General features: G+C 39.4%; 1 protein-coding gene across 2 annotated transcripts in view; it reads right to left on the bottom strand.

The window, feature by feature from the left end:
• Positions 1-364: 364 nt before the first annotated feature.
• Positions 365-17,101, bottom strand: part of GRIN2A (glutamate ionotropic receptor NMDA type subunit 2A) — a 191,090-nt gene continuing 174,353 nt past the window's right edge. Inside the window, exons 13-15 of one of the 2 annotated variants that reach the window (XM_055806635.1) lie at positions 14,012-14,250; positions 10,754-12,414; positions 365-7,504 (exon numbers count right to left, since the gene is read on the bottom strand). In XM_055806635.1, coding sequence (XP_055662610.1) covers positions 7,489-7,504; positions 10,754-12,414; positions 14,012-14,250 — 1,916 coding nt within the window. In that variant the 3' untranslated portion in view covers positions 365-7,488. Of the gene's footprint in view, positions 12,415-14,011; positions 14,251-17,101 lie in introns of both variants that reach the window. The other variant, XM_055806634.1, reaches the window with a different exon arrangement.

The raw sequence follows: 17,101 nt of genomic DNA, 5'->3' as shown, positions 1-17,101 counted from the left end.
CAGTGAAGCTGCAGGTTGACGGGGCAGCCTCAGCTCGGCTCCCGCGGCTCCTCTGCTCAGGGAGCCTCATTCAAAGCAGACTTCTCGCACTGAAAGAACTTTTCATAATTGTCATTTCCATGAGTTAAATTAAACTGGGAACGTCAAGCACATACTGTCAGCTTTAGCTTCAGGCACCTTCGCCTTTAGGTAATCCCTAACAGCAGAGGATGGCCCAAAGCAGGCGGCAGTTTTCAAATCAAACCAACGGCGAACAAAAACCCACAGGTAAGCCTTATTCATGGGTGACGCTTCGTCTCGTACCATTTAACAAGGAAGACACACAAGAATGATACTATTGTTCATTTTCATATCAATTGGCAGAAATTATCTTTATTAGAAAAATGAATTTTTCATCTATTTACAATTTTTACATCATTTTATACTTGGCACGTGTGTTTTCCCCAAATAGTTATATACATTTCGGTACACACAGACATTCAAGTCCCCCATTCCCTTAATGTTTTTCTACATCTTTAATAAAAATTAAGAACACAATACAATTTGTAAGACAACCATAATTATATATTTCTCTATCATAAAAAGTTTGAAGCAAACATATATTTTTTTTAGATATGTTTCAAAATATTTATACAGTATTAGCACTCAGTCATGCACTGGGTTAAAACACGGTGGTGGGGGTGAAGTGCTGTGAGACGGTGTGCCTGACGTGGAGGGGAGCGTGCCCCCAGCTCCTCCAGGCTGCGCAGTGTGCCGCTGGGGAGAGCCCCCCACTGGGGAGAGTCCCCCGCCGGGATCCCCACGGCGGGGCAGAGGGTGCAGGGGCAGCCCTGGCTCTGTAACACGGCACTTACAGCCACGTGTGTACAGACACTTGCGTGTTAAAATCCCTTTCAGTTTGCTGAATCTCTCCAATAAACCATGCAGTGACTGGAATGTCAAAACTAGATTTTAATGATTCTCTTTTTCCCCAAACTCTTTCTTTTGAAGAACTCATTAGACTATGAATTTTATAATGAAACTCTGGATTTTCTTAAAAATTGATTATTTTATGCTTGATTCTATTTCACTAATATTCCTTTATTTCTACTCTAACATCCTGATTTATTTCCCCAGGTGTTAAGAGGTCTTCAAACCTCTACTGTTCTTTGCTAGCAATTGGAAATTTATGACTTACCCTTTGGTTTGAAATATTTCACTCTTGAGAGTGTTACAGTAAATGGCACTAGTGAATAACAGAAGTGATACGCTTTTTAATCTACTGTGTACAAAATCAAATGGTTCCAAGATTTCTGGTAAGATGTTATTTATGGAATGCAAATTTCTTCTATTGCAATGTAGATTAGTGCTCCATGTAACTAGTACAAATTAGTACACTCGGAGTTTTTTCCTCCATCAGAACAAGGATACTTTTCCAACTGTACTAATTTTCTTTCCGAGAAAAATCTTAAATTAATATTGTGAATACTTATTTTTTCAAGATAAAATGAAAATAAACTGATCTTAGGATGATGGCTGAAGATCCAATACTAATTTTCAGCTACATCCTTTTTTTCAGAGTTGAACTGCAAAAAACTTCTAATCGAACTGATAATAGCAACGCATTACCTGAAACTGTTAATGAATGGTTGTAGAATCATTGTCACCATGCTGAATTTTTGTCTTGCCCCTCATTCTCCCCCAAAACTTTATACATATACATATATATAAAGCTTATATATAGCTTATATATATACATGTATGTATACAAACACTAATCACGACAACATATGAAATTTACATTATTCAAGTAAGCAGGTAAAAATGTTTTTAAAAGGGTAATTTGAGATTTGAAAACATTTCTGGTGGTTTTTGTTTAGCAGCACAGAAATATTAGTATTTCATCTAAGCCAGCAAAAAACGTTAAACAGGATGAAAGAAAGCACAAAATGCCCTTCAGGTTTAGCGTAAATTTGAATCTGAGAACTAAAAATTGACATTATTAACTCACAGGTGAAGTGCTTCTGAGAGAACCTGAAATGTATGGATGCAAGTTGTGCATAAAAATAGCATACTTAGTTAAGAATCAAGTAGGAGTTTGCCTAACACATTAATGAATTCTGGTGGTACCTTCTGGTTTCAACAGGGAAGACACAAGCTATACTGTGCATGTGCACGTGGGCGTGAGGTGTGAAGACAGAGAGATCAAGCTGTTCTTCATCAGTGCAAAATGGACGTGCTGAAATGAATAAGACTATTTCAAAATATTATAGCTGATATCAAGTATAAACTGTAAACAGTTCTTATTAAAAATTGCACTAGTGTCCTTCCTAGCTTCACATCATACATGACACAACTTCCATACCTTTGCAACATGAGGTTTGGTACTCTTTTTTTTAATTCTGAGCCTCATCTGCACTGAGGATCTGCTCGCCCGTTGCTCACTCACACATCCCTATTTAAGTCAAAAGGTGTTTTGCTAAGTTTTGAATCCAGACCTAGGCCAGGCAAAAAGGAGCTAACCAAAATTTTTCTTCTTGCAGATGAAGGACTTGGAACCAAGTTCTTTTCCAAGACACACTCATGATGAACTGCAGACAAAACTTGACCATACAGAATTTTTGGTTTCTCAGTCAAGGTTGAAAAATTAATAACTATCCAACACTCCCTTTGGAAAAAAGCTCAGGAATTACGTCAAACAAATGATTCCAAGGTATTTTTTTGTCATAAGGTTTAGTTAGAGCACTGTAAATTTAGAAAAGAAGCTGAATACCACAACCACCTCTTGGTTAAAATCTCCACACCGTCAGTAACGAGCTCAAACACCTGTGTGTTGAGAAAAGTGACCACCAAGCACCAGGGCTGGCCGCCGCCGCTGTGCACCCCGGGGTTGCGAACCGCCCAGTCTGCAGGGCAGAACCCGGGGCACACACCAGCTGGTCTTCCCTGGGAACTTCCATTTTACACACCCTTCCTCAGCTACATTAAGTACCATGTTTAACGACCAGCTGTGGATCGCGTAGGCTAACACGGGATGTTAAAGTCAGTCACCAGGCCAATAGCTCCTCTCTGGCCATGAATTTTCAGGCCAGGATGAGGAGCCATCCTTTGCCTAGGGCTTTGCTATTTATAGCGAATACCGGCAGGAACTCTCCTCCGATGTGTTTGCAGATGTCCTAGCACAATGCAAGCCTGATCCCAGCAAGTTCTTTAGCCTCTTTTGTAATTGGTATCAAAAACTGCAATAAACGCTTCTAGAGGATTTGTGGATTTAGGAGGTTTGGAAAAGAAGTAAGGGAATGACTTAAAATAAAGTGCTGCTGAATGTGTCCCACGGCTTTGGGAGATTACTCACACATGGCTAGGTTGGAAAGTGTATGCACGCACGCGTGTGTATACTGTATATATATTTAGGTTAACAAGTTTAAACTATTAATAAACAGCTTCTTATGGTATTTGGTAATTACAATATCAGGCTTGTATCATTCAAAATAGTGCAACCTACATAGCAATATACAGGAAAATTACACACATTGTTCCTATTACCATTAATATGCTTGTGCATATCAAGATGACAGGATACCCTTTTCCATAGGATTAACCTTTTGCATATTTAATTGTATTCTTTGGCCCATTATCCTGTGAAACCTCGTACGACAACATAAAGACTTTGGCTTTAAAAAAAAAGAAAATTCCTGTTTTTTTCAGTGACTTTCAGAAACTTAAGTAGAATTCAAATCACTTTAAAAATTATCATTTCCTCCAGAAACCACACACCCTGCAGCCCACCACAGACCACCCACTAGTGTGGATATCTGTGAACCTCCAACTATTTTTTTTTCCTCTTTTGAAGATTATTTACACTTCAAATGTTGCACAACACATTCTCCAAATTTTTTCTCGAAAAAAAAAAAATTCTAATCTTGTCCCAACAGTGAAAAAGAAAGGTCTCCCTCCCCAGTAGAAGGGGAAGGCGCAGCAACCTCATGAGGGCCTTCAACTGCATCACTATGAGTCCAAGTGCAGGTTTGCAATGTGAAACAGAAGCCAAAGCATATTTCCAAAAGGTTTTTGCCATTAAACACCATTACTAAACGGGCTCAATAAAAATTATAAGACTAAAGAATCCTGTAGTAGTGATGTAACACAAATCTCTTCAAAACTGCTATTATGTACTGCAATGCACAAAACAAATAAAAACAGTATTCTCATAATGCATTTGCTGAGAAAAACATCATTTCTTATAATAGTACTAGAAGTGCAAAACAAGACATTCTCCATTAAAATTTCATGTCACTGTAAATATTACCATTTGTCCACATTAAAGCTTAGTACCATTTATGAGAAGTGAGGAAACCTTCATCAATTCCCAAGCAAAGTATCATCTCACTTGGAACTTTACAGTGCACTGAATAAGTATCACAATATTTATTGGTATTTATTTTCACAGTTTTCTAACGTGCACATAGAAATATAATTTGTGAAATATATTAATGAAAACATACTAATACAAAAGGGAAAGGACAAAACATCTAGAGTATAACTGCTTATCACCACTATTTTTAAGAGTTGGAAAGTCAAAACCATCTCGCTTTTAAATATGTAATATTATATTTAGTGTGGTTATCTACTAATAAAGGTATTGCATGACAGTGTTACAGCATGTTTATATTCTCTACTAATTTAGCGTTGTTTTCAACACAAGTAAAGAATTACGCAAAAGGAGTAAAAAGTGTCATTTAAGCACAAAACAACAAAAAACCTGGTAAATGGTGAGGTAACTGAATTTTCTTATATTATTTCTGGTTCTTAAATTATAGATATGACAAAATTATCACAAAATCAACAGTGAATTCTTACAGCTGTAAGACTGGCATCCATCTAAAAAAATGTTTCAACCACAGCAGATATATTCTGCAGTATGTAACAAAAAAGCTCATGAACCTGCAAGAAAGACTAAATGCATTTTCACTGCATTGCAGGGCAATGCACACTTGTAATCCTGACTTCCAAACTGCAGGACATTGGAAGAGCACATGTTTTTAGAGAGCATACTCTGTACACAGGTCGAGAGAAGCAGGAAAAAAAAAAAAAAAAGCTTGACTGTGGTGAAATAAATGAGGAGCTTATTTACAAAGAGTGCAGCAACTCTCCCCAGCAGAGCAGAGAGGAGCAAGGCAGGATTTCTGCTCCTGTATAACAGGACAACAGACACTAGAGAGCACAAACAGCCACCTCTCCATCCCACAAACAGTGCTGCGACACTATAATGAGGGTGAACATGGGATTAAGTCCACAATGAAAGCTGAGCATCGACAAGAAGTTTACACTATGTACAATACATGCACATCAGACAGAAAAGTCTGCATGATCAATGTAGGAGACGTGACGGGCTTGAGGCTACACCATTTAACCACAGCTTCACAGGTGACTGCAGCCAGAGCAGGTTGAGCCTTTCTTCTACCACACCGTACCCCTGTCTGTACCTGCACTTATGTCCACAAACAAACACACATCTGTGATTAAACTGTGCTCCCTCCTAGGGATAGTAATACCGTCCCTCCTAGGGACAATAATACATTGCTAATACATTTAAATAAGACAACACAGGCGAGTTTGGGCAGGGAAATGGCTCATATCATAAGTCATATTTTAAAAGGCCTTTAAGTTCTTTCAGAAGTTCCTTCAGCACTGTTATACTTTGAAGGCTCAGCTCTCAATGGAAGGAAGTTCAGATCAAAAAAAATATCATTACTAAAATAAACAATTTAAGTGTATCACTGGAAAACAATTTTTATGTTGCAAAACAGATTGCCCTATACAGGAAAGATACCTACTTTAAAGGGACTTTCGAGCTAAGATAGGGCTACAGCTGGGAAAGGGAAAGTTTAGCAAGAGTGTGTATGACACTCCACCTTGAAAGAAGCACGTTATGTGATGATTAACACTTAACACAATCTAGCCAAACCACAGGATAGTTACTGTTCTATATTAACTAAGAAAGGATTTTGCCATAAAAGATCTGCTTTCACTAGGTTTTTTATATGAAACACCTTAAATGCAATGTAAAACAACAAAAAGTTTCACCCCTTGAATTCTTCCTACATGCAAGCTGACTTTTAGACCCTCAGATTCATACCACAATTCCTGTTCTACATTGATGAACCCAGCAAGGGAAGGAGCAGTTCCAAACTCTTCCCCATCACTAAGATGCATATGCTAACACTGCAGAAATATGAAAATAGCAAGTTATTCTACAAGGAATAGTTTCTGACACTTCTATTTCATGCTCAATAGTCACGTGGTATAAAGAAAACAATGACACCGACTAGGCTGGGAGTACTGCAAAACCCACGAACGACAGGTGCTACCTTAGTAACTAGTCGCATAAGCACAGGAACCTATATGCACCTGCAAGGTTTAACTTGGTGCTCACTTGCAGATTTAACTAGTGGATTTTTGAGGCTGGGGTTAAATAGATCATCACTTTTCTAAGCCCACCTAACTGAGATGCCTAAGTTAGGAGCCTATACTTTCTAAAAGGTCAAAAGAGAGAGGTAAAATCTTTCAGGACACATCACACACACACCAGCTCCTAAGCCTTCAGTGCTCTGAACTACCTTCCCTGGGGAGCTTTCTCTCCCTCTCCTCACTGGCAACAGAAAGACCTTAGCCTTCCAGCACAGAAACCCAAAGCTACACACAGCTCTAGTTTTTGCTTCCTTTAAAAGATTTCCTCTAAAAAGGTATATTTTCACCAAGAAAAATACACCCCTGATTTTCCTTGTGAGCCTTATTTCACCTCCTAAGTATTCCTGAAAGATCAGAGAGAGACATGTATTTATGAGATGCTGCCAAAACACAGTGAGCTGGTGGTGGTTTGGTTTCTGTTTGTCCGCAGCACTCTTTCTCCTAATTGAGCTTCTTAGATAGCAGAATAAGGAATTCTCAGCAAAAGCTGCAAAAACATTAAAATAAATTTTCCAGAAATACAAAACCTCTTAATTTTCCTTAATTTTACCTTATATATTAAAATATCTTATTTCCATGCGTTTAAGTTAGTGGGTGGCTACACTGCTCTAAGAAACACAAGCAGAACACAAAATCCATTTGAAAGGAAAAAGGAAAATTTACTGCGGTGAGAAGGGAAAGACAAAAACATGAAGAAATTCTACAATGTCTTTAAAAGAGAAAAAAAGCAAGAGGCAGGTACGTCTATGTAGCTGGTTTTACCTCCATGTACCTACTCCATTCCTCAGCAATTCAATATCCTGCCTCCATAAAAGTTGTCGTCCAGGAGCAGTGTAACACTACAGGACATGCTACCAAGAATGGCCCATATCATTTACAGCCTGATTCAGTTCCAGCTGGAGTCACGGGAAATCTTGGTGAAAGGAATGACCAACAAACTGCTAGAGCTGTAATCAGGAAAATGTAACAAGTCACCAGCACCATCCAGAAAGGTACAGAAAGGATGGCCACTTATGCAGGAAGATTCTTTTCTCCTCTTCAAGAATAGCAGCAGCTAGAGTGAGAGAGAGGGAAATACAGAAAGTCTTGATCTCAGTTTAATTGAAAGTCAGTGCAAATATATCAACAAAGCTCAGGCAATATTCAGAATTCCACACGCTCTATGGCTGAGTCTCACAAGCTGTGGCTTGTGGCTCTACTGTTGAAGATTTTTCTTCAACTTCTTGGCTGCTTCTTCTTTACAGGTATAAATCTGCAACCATACCAGCTACTCGCCTACAGCCCTACCCTGTAGCCTTTTCTTCCCCCTTTATTTGCTCATATTATATGCCAAGATCAAAACAACAAATGCATGCAGATTCTTATTCCCTCTACTTTCAGTATCTGGGGGTGGGGTTTTTCTCCTTTAAGGCAGCACCTTTTATTTCCATGTGAACAACTGCTGTGCAACATTATCAAATTTTCCCTCTGTCTCTTTAATTTGCTTTGGTTTAGGGGAGGTGGTTGTATCATGTATTTGCGGCTAGTAACAATAAAACTCTACAGTCACCAGAAATCTGCTCAAATCAGAAAAAGCAAACACTGCAATAATGTATTTCTTTCCAGCTAATTTGCTTGTACCTTTTACAGAAGGATAAATCCACCTGGATTTAGGATGGTTACATTTGGATCTCAAGAGTTTACTTAGAAATGTTGTAAATGGGAATTTTTCTTTCCCACAATCTCACATACAGTACTTGTATATATTGAATTATGCGTGCCTAGTTTGATAGAGATGATGATACCAAAGACTTGGAGCAATCAGCAAATATTTTGAGAGCTTTAAGATGATGCGAAAAACAAGAGCCACCACTGAGTTTTAGGATTCACTTCATAAAATTCTCAGTGATCTGCATGGCAGGTTTTGGTATGATATCGACAAATACCATATCTGCTGAAACACACCAGATAAAATCTTAAGTATTTTGAGCTATTTAATATACTATGATTTGAACTGGAAATTAAAATTTGTCTGAAATATTTTTATTAAACTCATTACAACAATATTTATGTCTTCAGTGCATTTGCCGTCCTGTAGACCTAAGAACAATTGTACCCCCATGTCTCTGGGAAAAAGTTTTGGTTCATGAAAAGTACTGCTGATCCCATAAACACCCTCGCCTGGCTTGGCTCATACAACTGTTCCTACAAAAGGTGACTCTCTCTAAAGGCAGGTAAGGATCTTCTGTTTGCAGAAACTGGATCCAGTGAGGAACCAGAAAGCATATCATGTGGATCAGGGCCAGTAATTGTGACCAAATGTCAAATAAAGAATACTCAAAACATATTTGTTCTGGAGACTGTACAGATACCCATAAATATGCTTTCTGAACATACTTATAAAAATGTATACTAAGATTTTTGGAAGCTGGAAAGGGACTAGGAAGCCCAAATCTCACCACGCTTCATTCAGGTCAGAGAAAAGTTAGGGTAACGCTCACATTTCCCCATTCACAATGGTTTCCCTGCTCGCTGCTCCTCAGTGAAATGAGGGAATAATGTTTGAATAGTCTCAGCTGCCTCTACACAAAAAACCCTACAGCAATTCTCAGAGTAGCAGGAGAACTGGAGAGCACCACCTGTGGAATGCTGTCAGTAGTTAAATGTATCAGCAGTTACATTTACTTCAGTTTAAACGTAATTACAACTGTAGACTGTTCTCATGAAAGGCTTCCTCTCCTCCCTTCCACCCTCCCTTATGGTCAAAATCTAGTGGTTTTGTGTTTCCCCAGGGGGTAAGGAGGGGTGTGTAGCAGATATTTTATTTGTGAAATAATCTGATTGATCTTTACTAGAAGTAAAAGTAATACAACATTGCATCCCTGTTATGTGAATAACTTTGCATACCAGTAAGTGATAATAAAGATACTGTTCCTTAATTGTGTGTGCATATATTCAATTTATATAACAGACTTCATCGGAGAGGTTAAAAAAAAATGGTCTGATGTTCAACAAATATGCACAATATTCTGGAAGGAAGAAGTCCCTCAAAAGGTGTTAATCCTTCACTGCGTATGCAAATAAATGGTATTGTGCTCCTCGTTGATTACACTGAACATATGTCTGTCGGTGTTTGATACTGCATTAACAGCTTAAATACTATTAACACACAATTAATTAGATGTCACTACTACACTATGAACAAAGAACTACAGTGGGTTGGGATTTGGTTTAGGAATTGAAGGAATAAAAGAAATACTATACAACCCTGAGTAATCACCAGTAAGGGGCAAATGCAAACTTACATACATATTAGGCCTCAAGGTTACTAATAAAATCCACAGCTCCATAGTAAGTGCCGTATAGTGATATCTAAAAATATATACTCTGGATTAGGCAGCTGTGAAATTTCTGACAAGATGACTGCAGACTTTCCAGTGAGCTTAGTTTGCAATGGCAAGTGCATGTGGAATGTAAGAAAAGCATTTGTACATTAACATTAACCAATATCCATGGGGCTTCCTGGTGGTACACAGCAGTTCACATGGCTGGGCCTACAGCCTTCCCATTTCTTTTCTGTATTCTAGAACGAACATCCTAATTTTGTGCTAACACACTGTATTTTATTAATTAAGGTCCAGGGGCGTGGTTTTTTTTAATTATTATTTGGCTTTGAAAATGATTATGAAGCTAAAATATATTTTTGAAAGTCTAGCTTTCTGTTCTTAAGAGTCTTACTTTTGAATCTGTGCAAATGCATTCCTAATTCTTTTTGTCTGTGTCATACTACATGCATACCATATTGCTTATCCAGTACTAGAAAATCATTAAACATTTCTAAGGACAAAAGTACATTGAATGATACTTAGCAACATAAATTAGAATGACCAAAATAGTAAAATAATTAGATACAAAACAGCATAGTTGCCAACATATACTGGGGCTATTTCAGTACAGCTTGCCATTTATATATAAAGCATACATAAATGGCTATTTTTTATCCTTTTCAACAAGACATTTTAAAAGGATGGTTGAGAGCATACTACTAGTTTGCCTATTCAGGTACAAAAGTACATTGGGGAAGGGAGAGGTTTCTGTATCATTTACCATAGCAAGATACTGTTAAAGGATAAATTCTCCCTCTAAGATGGTGGCAACTATTTTTTCCCTATAGATAAAGTGTTCATGGAAAATTTAAACATCTGATTCAATGCTAGGCATTTTCTTACACACACGTCTATTGCTACAGGAATTTAAAACCCTTGGAGTTGAGTACAAGCTATTCCTATTTGCAACGTAAGGCAAAACATGCTCTGAAATGTACATGTCATTATGGATCCGACCATCCCTGGAACAGTATGATGCTGTAGACTTTATGGATGACCTTAAATAATTATCATTTCTTCCTCTTGTTGGTAATGAATGTTTATAAAGATCAGCTGGACTTCGCCTAAGAGACAAGTGCTGCTCATCACGATACGAGTGCTGAAAGGGATTGTCATCTGAGTGAACAGGATACAGCGACTTGCTCCGCTTACTGTCCTCTAGAGCATGAGTTAAGAGTGAGGCCTTGTTGCTCAACAGTTTGCTTGAGGGAACACTAAACATGCTTGCATATGGACTACTTTGTAGAAATTTCTCTCTTTCTTTCAAGCTTATACTACGAGAAGGTCTTCCAATATCAATTTCCCTGGATTTATCAGCGATATTATCAAAAGAATGTTGCCTGCTAATCCTCAACTTATTTTTTTTATGATATTGCGGAGCGTTGTTATGTGACCAACTATGCTCATAGATTTCTTCAGGAAGTGATAAGTTCGTTGTGTCCTGCAGCATCTGATCTTCTTCAATATCATAGAGGTTCCCCATCCGCAAGCATGCGTCGCATTTATAGGGGGATCTGCTCGAATAGTGTCCCGCATAAGTGGGCAAATTGGAAAGACAGCTCCTGCAGTGGGTGGAATTCTGTCTGTATCTATCGTTCATGTCAACTAGGGAAGCATTTTTATCTTTTAAAGTGTAGTGCTTTGCATAAAGTTTATACTGGTCATTATTTGGAAGACTGTCTTCATTATGCGAGGGAGTCCTGTTAGCATGTTCTGCTTTCCTGTAGTTGTCATTGTGATCTTGATAAACATCAGGAAACTCTATAGTTTCTGGAAGGACAATGTTTTCAATGTACTGAGGTGTGTCCAAGCGGAATCCTGGCTCCTTGTCAGCATCAATCGTGTAGATTTTATCCCGTGGAGAGCTCTGTTTGGTTTTCAGATATGTCAGTTCCACTTCACTACAGTCTTTTGGGTATTTTGATGCTACTGTCCTTTTTTTAAAATTGTCCTTGGTTTTGTGGTGCTTGTTGTTGTTTTCAGGTTCCATATGGCAAGTAGCTCGGCTTGATGTCTCTGATACATCGGAATGGACAATCTCTTCAGGAAGGTATCTTTGGCTTTTCAGTGAAAGCTGCCTATTTTCATCTGACCCATTGTCTCTCTGGGAACCTTGGCTCTGACGTACAGATTCTTGACGTAAAGATTCAACAGATTTCCTCCAAAGTTGCCTGGGTCTGGAGTTCACTTTTGTTTCTGCTGTTACCGCAACCTCTACTGTGTTTGGATTGGATTCATTCAGTGTGAGAGGATGCTGACCTTGGAAAACATAGTTGTTAAGATTGTCCTTGTGTCGATTGCTAGGAAGGGTTTGCAGTTCACTCATGTTGTCACTAAAAAAGTTGTCCTTTGTCTGAAAGGATCTGTTATCAGAAAATATCAAGTTTCCCTTATCCATGACCATGTCCATAATCAAGGAACCTCTTTGAATAAAATCAGCTGTTCTTTTGGGAGAGTTAATTCTTGAAGGATTGATATTGGTCATATTTTTTGCTGTTCGCAGTAGTTTTAACATGTTGGTTTGGGAATTGGTCAAAGTAAAGTCAGGAGACTTCTTTTTCTCTTCAATGTGTACTCCATGAATGCAGCTGTAAATACCCTGTAATATGAGTAATATAAAACATATTAAATCACTAGGTGCAAATTTTAAATACTTCCATTCTATTTTTAATTAGCAATAAAGAAAAATTAAGCATTGCTTATCTAATGACTGGAAAGATTAAAAGCACATATCTACCCTTTTAGCATTTCCTTACAGTGATATGGAAAAATAACTTCTGCTTTATCTGATGGAACTGTAAAGGAGAAAAATTGCCAGTATTTTACAAACCAGTGGTCCGTGTTGGCCTCTCCTGCTTATTCCAGAAAACAAGGTTAAAAGGGCGCCCAAAAGGTCTCCAAGTTACAGAATGTAGGTAACCTTCAGTAATGGAAACCCTTTATTTAAACCAGTGATCAAGTTACCCCTCTAGATAAGCCTGCAGACAGCCTATTTTCTTGGAAGTTAAGGCACCCTTCACTTTCACTGAAATAAAAATGCTTCTAGTCATCAAATTTTAGCTTTTCTGTTTCCTGTCTTAGTATGTATGAAAAAAATCCCAGCTCTTTCTAAAGCCTGAATTTGAGTTAATTTTGAGCAAAAAGCTGAAGTCCATCTTTTAACTCCAACTTCTTCAGTCTCGCCTGTGAGCTCAACTGACATTTCTGACCCTGTGACCTTGTAATTCTCAGAAATTTGCCTTTGAAATAAGTACTTCCTTTCCTTGCGTTGGTTAGGAGAATTTTACATGTAAAAGGCCAGATGTACAAAGTTCAAATGTAAAATGTGGAGGTTAAAGTGTATACACTATTCTAGACAACCCCCAACAGGGTAGGGCACGGTGTTTGTAAAGCAGTTCTAATACAATCCCATTTACTCAACAGGGTAATTTCAGCACCTTTTAAAGGAATTGAGCATTTTAGTATCATTTTCAGTTCTCCTCAGCTGTGTAAAAAATCCAGCAAAATTGATTACCTAATGAAAGTACTATGTGTTTGAAAAAAACCAAAAACCCACAAACAAAAAAACCCCCTAAAACCCAACTAATTTGTCTAAAGTATAAGAACAAGCACATACTTCCTTTATTTTTCAAGTATCAGTTTCTTGGATACATAAATCTGCTTGCGGTTTGGTAAAGTTATCATTAAAACCTGTTAGTGTCTAATCAAACATAAATGATGCTTGTGTTGACCTTTTCTTATAAGATTTATTCAAGAATGCTATCAAGAAAAGCTTATAAAAATATTTCTTGTGTTTTATCACTTAAAATCTACTTGTTCAATAAATACACAAAACTGAGAGCTAATATCTGTCATCAGTTTAGTATTTACTTTGTTTGGATTTTTTTGTGGAAATTAATCTATTTCCTGCATATGAGCCGCTCTACCATTTCGTCAAAATTTTCCCTAACTGTATTTTTTTTCAGCATTTGATTACTGATTATCCTGGCATATGATAATCCGTGCCCTAGAATAATCCAACTGACAAAAGTACATGGAGTGTAAGCCCATCCTAAGCCTATTGACCAATCTAGAGCATCACGTTGATGTTCTAACATGTATGTCAAGTGTCCAAGTGGGAATAAAAGGAGAGATAACATTTTAGGGAGGTAGTGTTTGTCTGTTGCCTGAAGGGGGAAAATTAATATCATACTGACCCTGCTGATTGAGAACAGCAATCCCGGCCTATCTGAGCAGACTCCAGTGAAGCAGAATCTAAGTTTCCAGTAAAATAAGTGCTCCCACACAAAGGTTATTAAACTGAGCGCCATGGCTGCTGCAAGCATGTAAAACACTCCTGCCATGTTGTCAATGTCCAGCTGGCTGCTCATTACTTCATTCTTCTCATTGTGGCAAATACCAGTCAGCCACAGGGTTTCTAACTCTTCCATTTCTCCTGGGGAGAGAACACAGTCAAACCGGTTAGAATGCAATTACTGCTCACAGTATTCAAACGTCTTCGCAAGTTTAAAAATACAGCACCATTTAATGTTTCATTTGTGAAGCACTTTAGTCTTATCTACTTCGGATTTGCAAATATAGCAGATTTCAACTCACAGCACCCTTTCAGTTTCAGATGTCCTCAGATTTCATAAATTACGTGGGAAGCTGGCTGCTCTAGGATCTGCAATTTGGATAAAACTTTCTTCTGCTTGCTGTAACCAGTATCACTTGTTACAGAGAGTGGAACGGGAGGGTTCCCGTCCCAGGGGGATCCTCTGCCCCATCCATGGGAGCTGCACGTGGTGCACACTCACAGCCAGGAGGCTCCTCCCATCACAGTCCCAGTCCCAGTCCCAGTCCCAGTCCCGAGGGTCCCCCCAGCGCTGCTCCCGCCGGCAGGTCCAGCTGCAGCCAGCCCACCCGTGTGCTGCAGGGGCGCTGACGCACCCAGACCCTGGCAGCCAGCGGTACACGAGCAGCACCAACACACACAGGGATGGCCTGATCCTCCTCTCCTGCCAGCTGATGAGGACTGAAGTTTGCTAGCGAGATGTGCACACGCCGTCACTCGTGTGATTCACAAACACAAGCATCTGCAGAGCCCTCACACACTGTGCACACCCGTGCCCAGACCCTGCATGCCCCTTATCTGGCTTGCACCTCGGGTCTTTCCAGAAGTCCCAAATGGAAAGCAAGACCACATCAAAGCCAGCTAGGAACTGAGTCGAGTAGTGAGATGGGACAGGCCATAGCGATCAGCCACAGGGCTCGGTCAGACACGCACCCTGACACACAACCAGACCCTTTTATGCTCCCTCCTCTCCGTTTTCCTGTATTTGTTCCTCCCTAATCCATTCTGACCCCTCCCTCTGGCCCTCCCCCTAAACGCTGCAGGTTACATTTCACATGTTCTCACAATCCCTGTAAAACATGCCATAAGAAGTTTGTTCTTTCCTGTAAGAGACACCCACAATAACCGTATTTACCCTTTTCATATAAGTTGCAATGGTGTGGCTGAACCTCTCCTGACATGTCTGGTCTCTGCTATCACCTCTGCTATCTCTTGTTCCTTAGGGTATGAGTGTCTGAGGATTTGATTTATTAGTGTTCCTGTCTCTTGTTTAATTTTTTATATTGAATGGCCACTAACCAGATAACCTTACAATCCAGCTGTCTACATATGCTTTGCATCCAAATATTCCTTCCATATTTTTCTCCAGCCTCCCAGCCCAAGAAGATTTTTTTTTTTTTTTTAATGTTAAAAGACAGACCATCCAAACAATAAAGATTAAATGGTAAGTTTAAAAATTCAGCAGGAGCAACCAGGTCCAACAGCTGGCTGCACCGGGCCACCACTGCAGTCGGCGTTAGTCACATTTCCTCTCATGGCTGCATTTCAGTGGTAGGTGAACTGATTCAGGGATGCAGTTTTAAACCACCGTCTGATCTACAAGCACTTTAGAAAGAAAAGACATTTATCAAAACCTTCTGGTTTTCTTCCCCATAATACTTTTATTTATGGCAAAGCAATGGCAGCCACCAGCACTGGATGTAAAATCACCCAAAGCATTGTGTCTGAAGGTTGCAGTGACGTTACACTGGAAATGGAAAGCTTGGCTAGCTTTACCCATGCAACACATGCAGCAAGTGAGGGAAAATGGCTGCATATGATACAGCATTAACAAAGTCTGTTGTGTTTCATACACCACCTGCTTTTCTATAGAACAGTCACTTAATGCCTGGAATTGCAAGAATACAGTCCGCCCCTTTTCCTCTTCAAGTTTCCTTTTTAAGAATTTTATTGTAACTAGCAGTACCTTTCAAATATGATTCTCCTCCCGGCTTTCTGTCTCTCTTCATTTTCCATTTCCCCCTAGAGACCTGGGTGATGCAGTAACTTCAATCCCTTCCCACGTCATGTACCCCAAGCCTTCTCCCTCGTCGTGCCCTGTGCACCTCCCTCTGCTCCCCGCTGCCCTCTGCTCCCCCCAGCCTTTCTCCTCAGTCTCCTCTGGCCTGTTGCTGTGCCCTGCCTGCCTCCTGGGCAGCAGCAGGAAAATAAACATCTCGTGCTTGAAACAGAGCATTCCTAGTTTCTGGTTTGGCTATGCCACGTGCTTATTGCCATTAAAACTCTTCATTTACTTAAAGCTAAGGAAGCAGATCCACACTCCCCCTCTGTTGCATATTCTAAGACTTAGAATCTGTATTTCACTGAGGAGGTTTGGCCTCAGATGAAGGACACTTAGCAGTGCTTGCCCCTGCCAGCATGGACAGGGGTGTGCAAGAAACTCTAACTGTTCCAGCCAAGACTGGATTTTATATTGCACGGTATATTCATTTTCAGACATTTAGAGTTGTTCTTACCGAGGCATTGCATGTGCATACATACCTTTTTACTCTCTTGGGGATATAGTCAGCTGACAAATTCTATTATTATTTTTAATGACATAAATGTCACTGTTTCTAGAAAATACAGCAGACAATACAGAGGGCCAGAAAGTACAGTATTAGCTGGCTTGGTACATTTCCCAGTTTAGGATATGGCTTCAATTTCAGGGAAGAATTCCCATGCTACAGAGCCTTAATCCTTATCCAGTAACTAAGGAATACATTTTCAGTATTAGAATCCATACATCATTGGAGTAAAGATCAGAAAAAAATGGCTAGAACCTATACTGACATTTCAGCTACCCTCAAGCTAGATGAGAAGATCAATGACCTGCTGTGCAGGAGCATTTTGCAGGACAGAGTGTCAGGGCAGTAGGAAGGCTGCAGCCCACAGATAATTTGGATGTGTGAGC

The sequence above is a fragment of the Falco peregrinus genome, chromosome 5, assembly GCF_023634155.1.
Source record: "Falco peregrinus isolate bFalPer1 chromosome 5, bFalPer1.pri, whole genome shotgun sequence".
In the NCBI taxonomy this organism is placed as follows: domain Eukaryota; kingdom Metazoa; phylum Chordata; class Aves; order Falconiformes; family Falconidae; genus Falco; species Falco peregrinus.
Note: the sequence above shows the minus strand (reverse complement) of the source record. Positions and strands in the feature narration are given on the sequence as shown.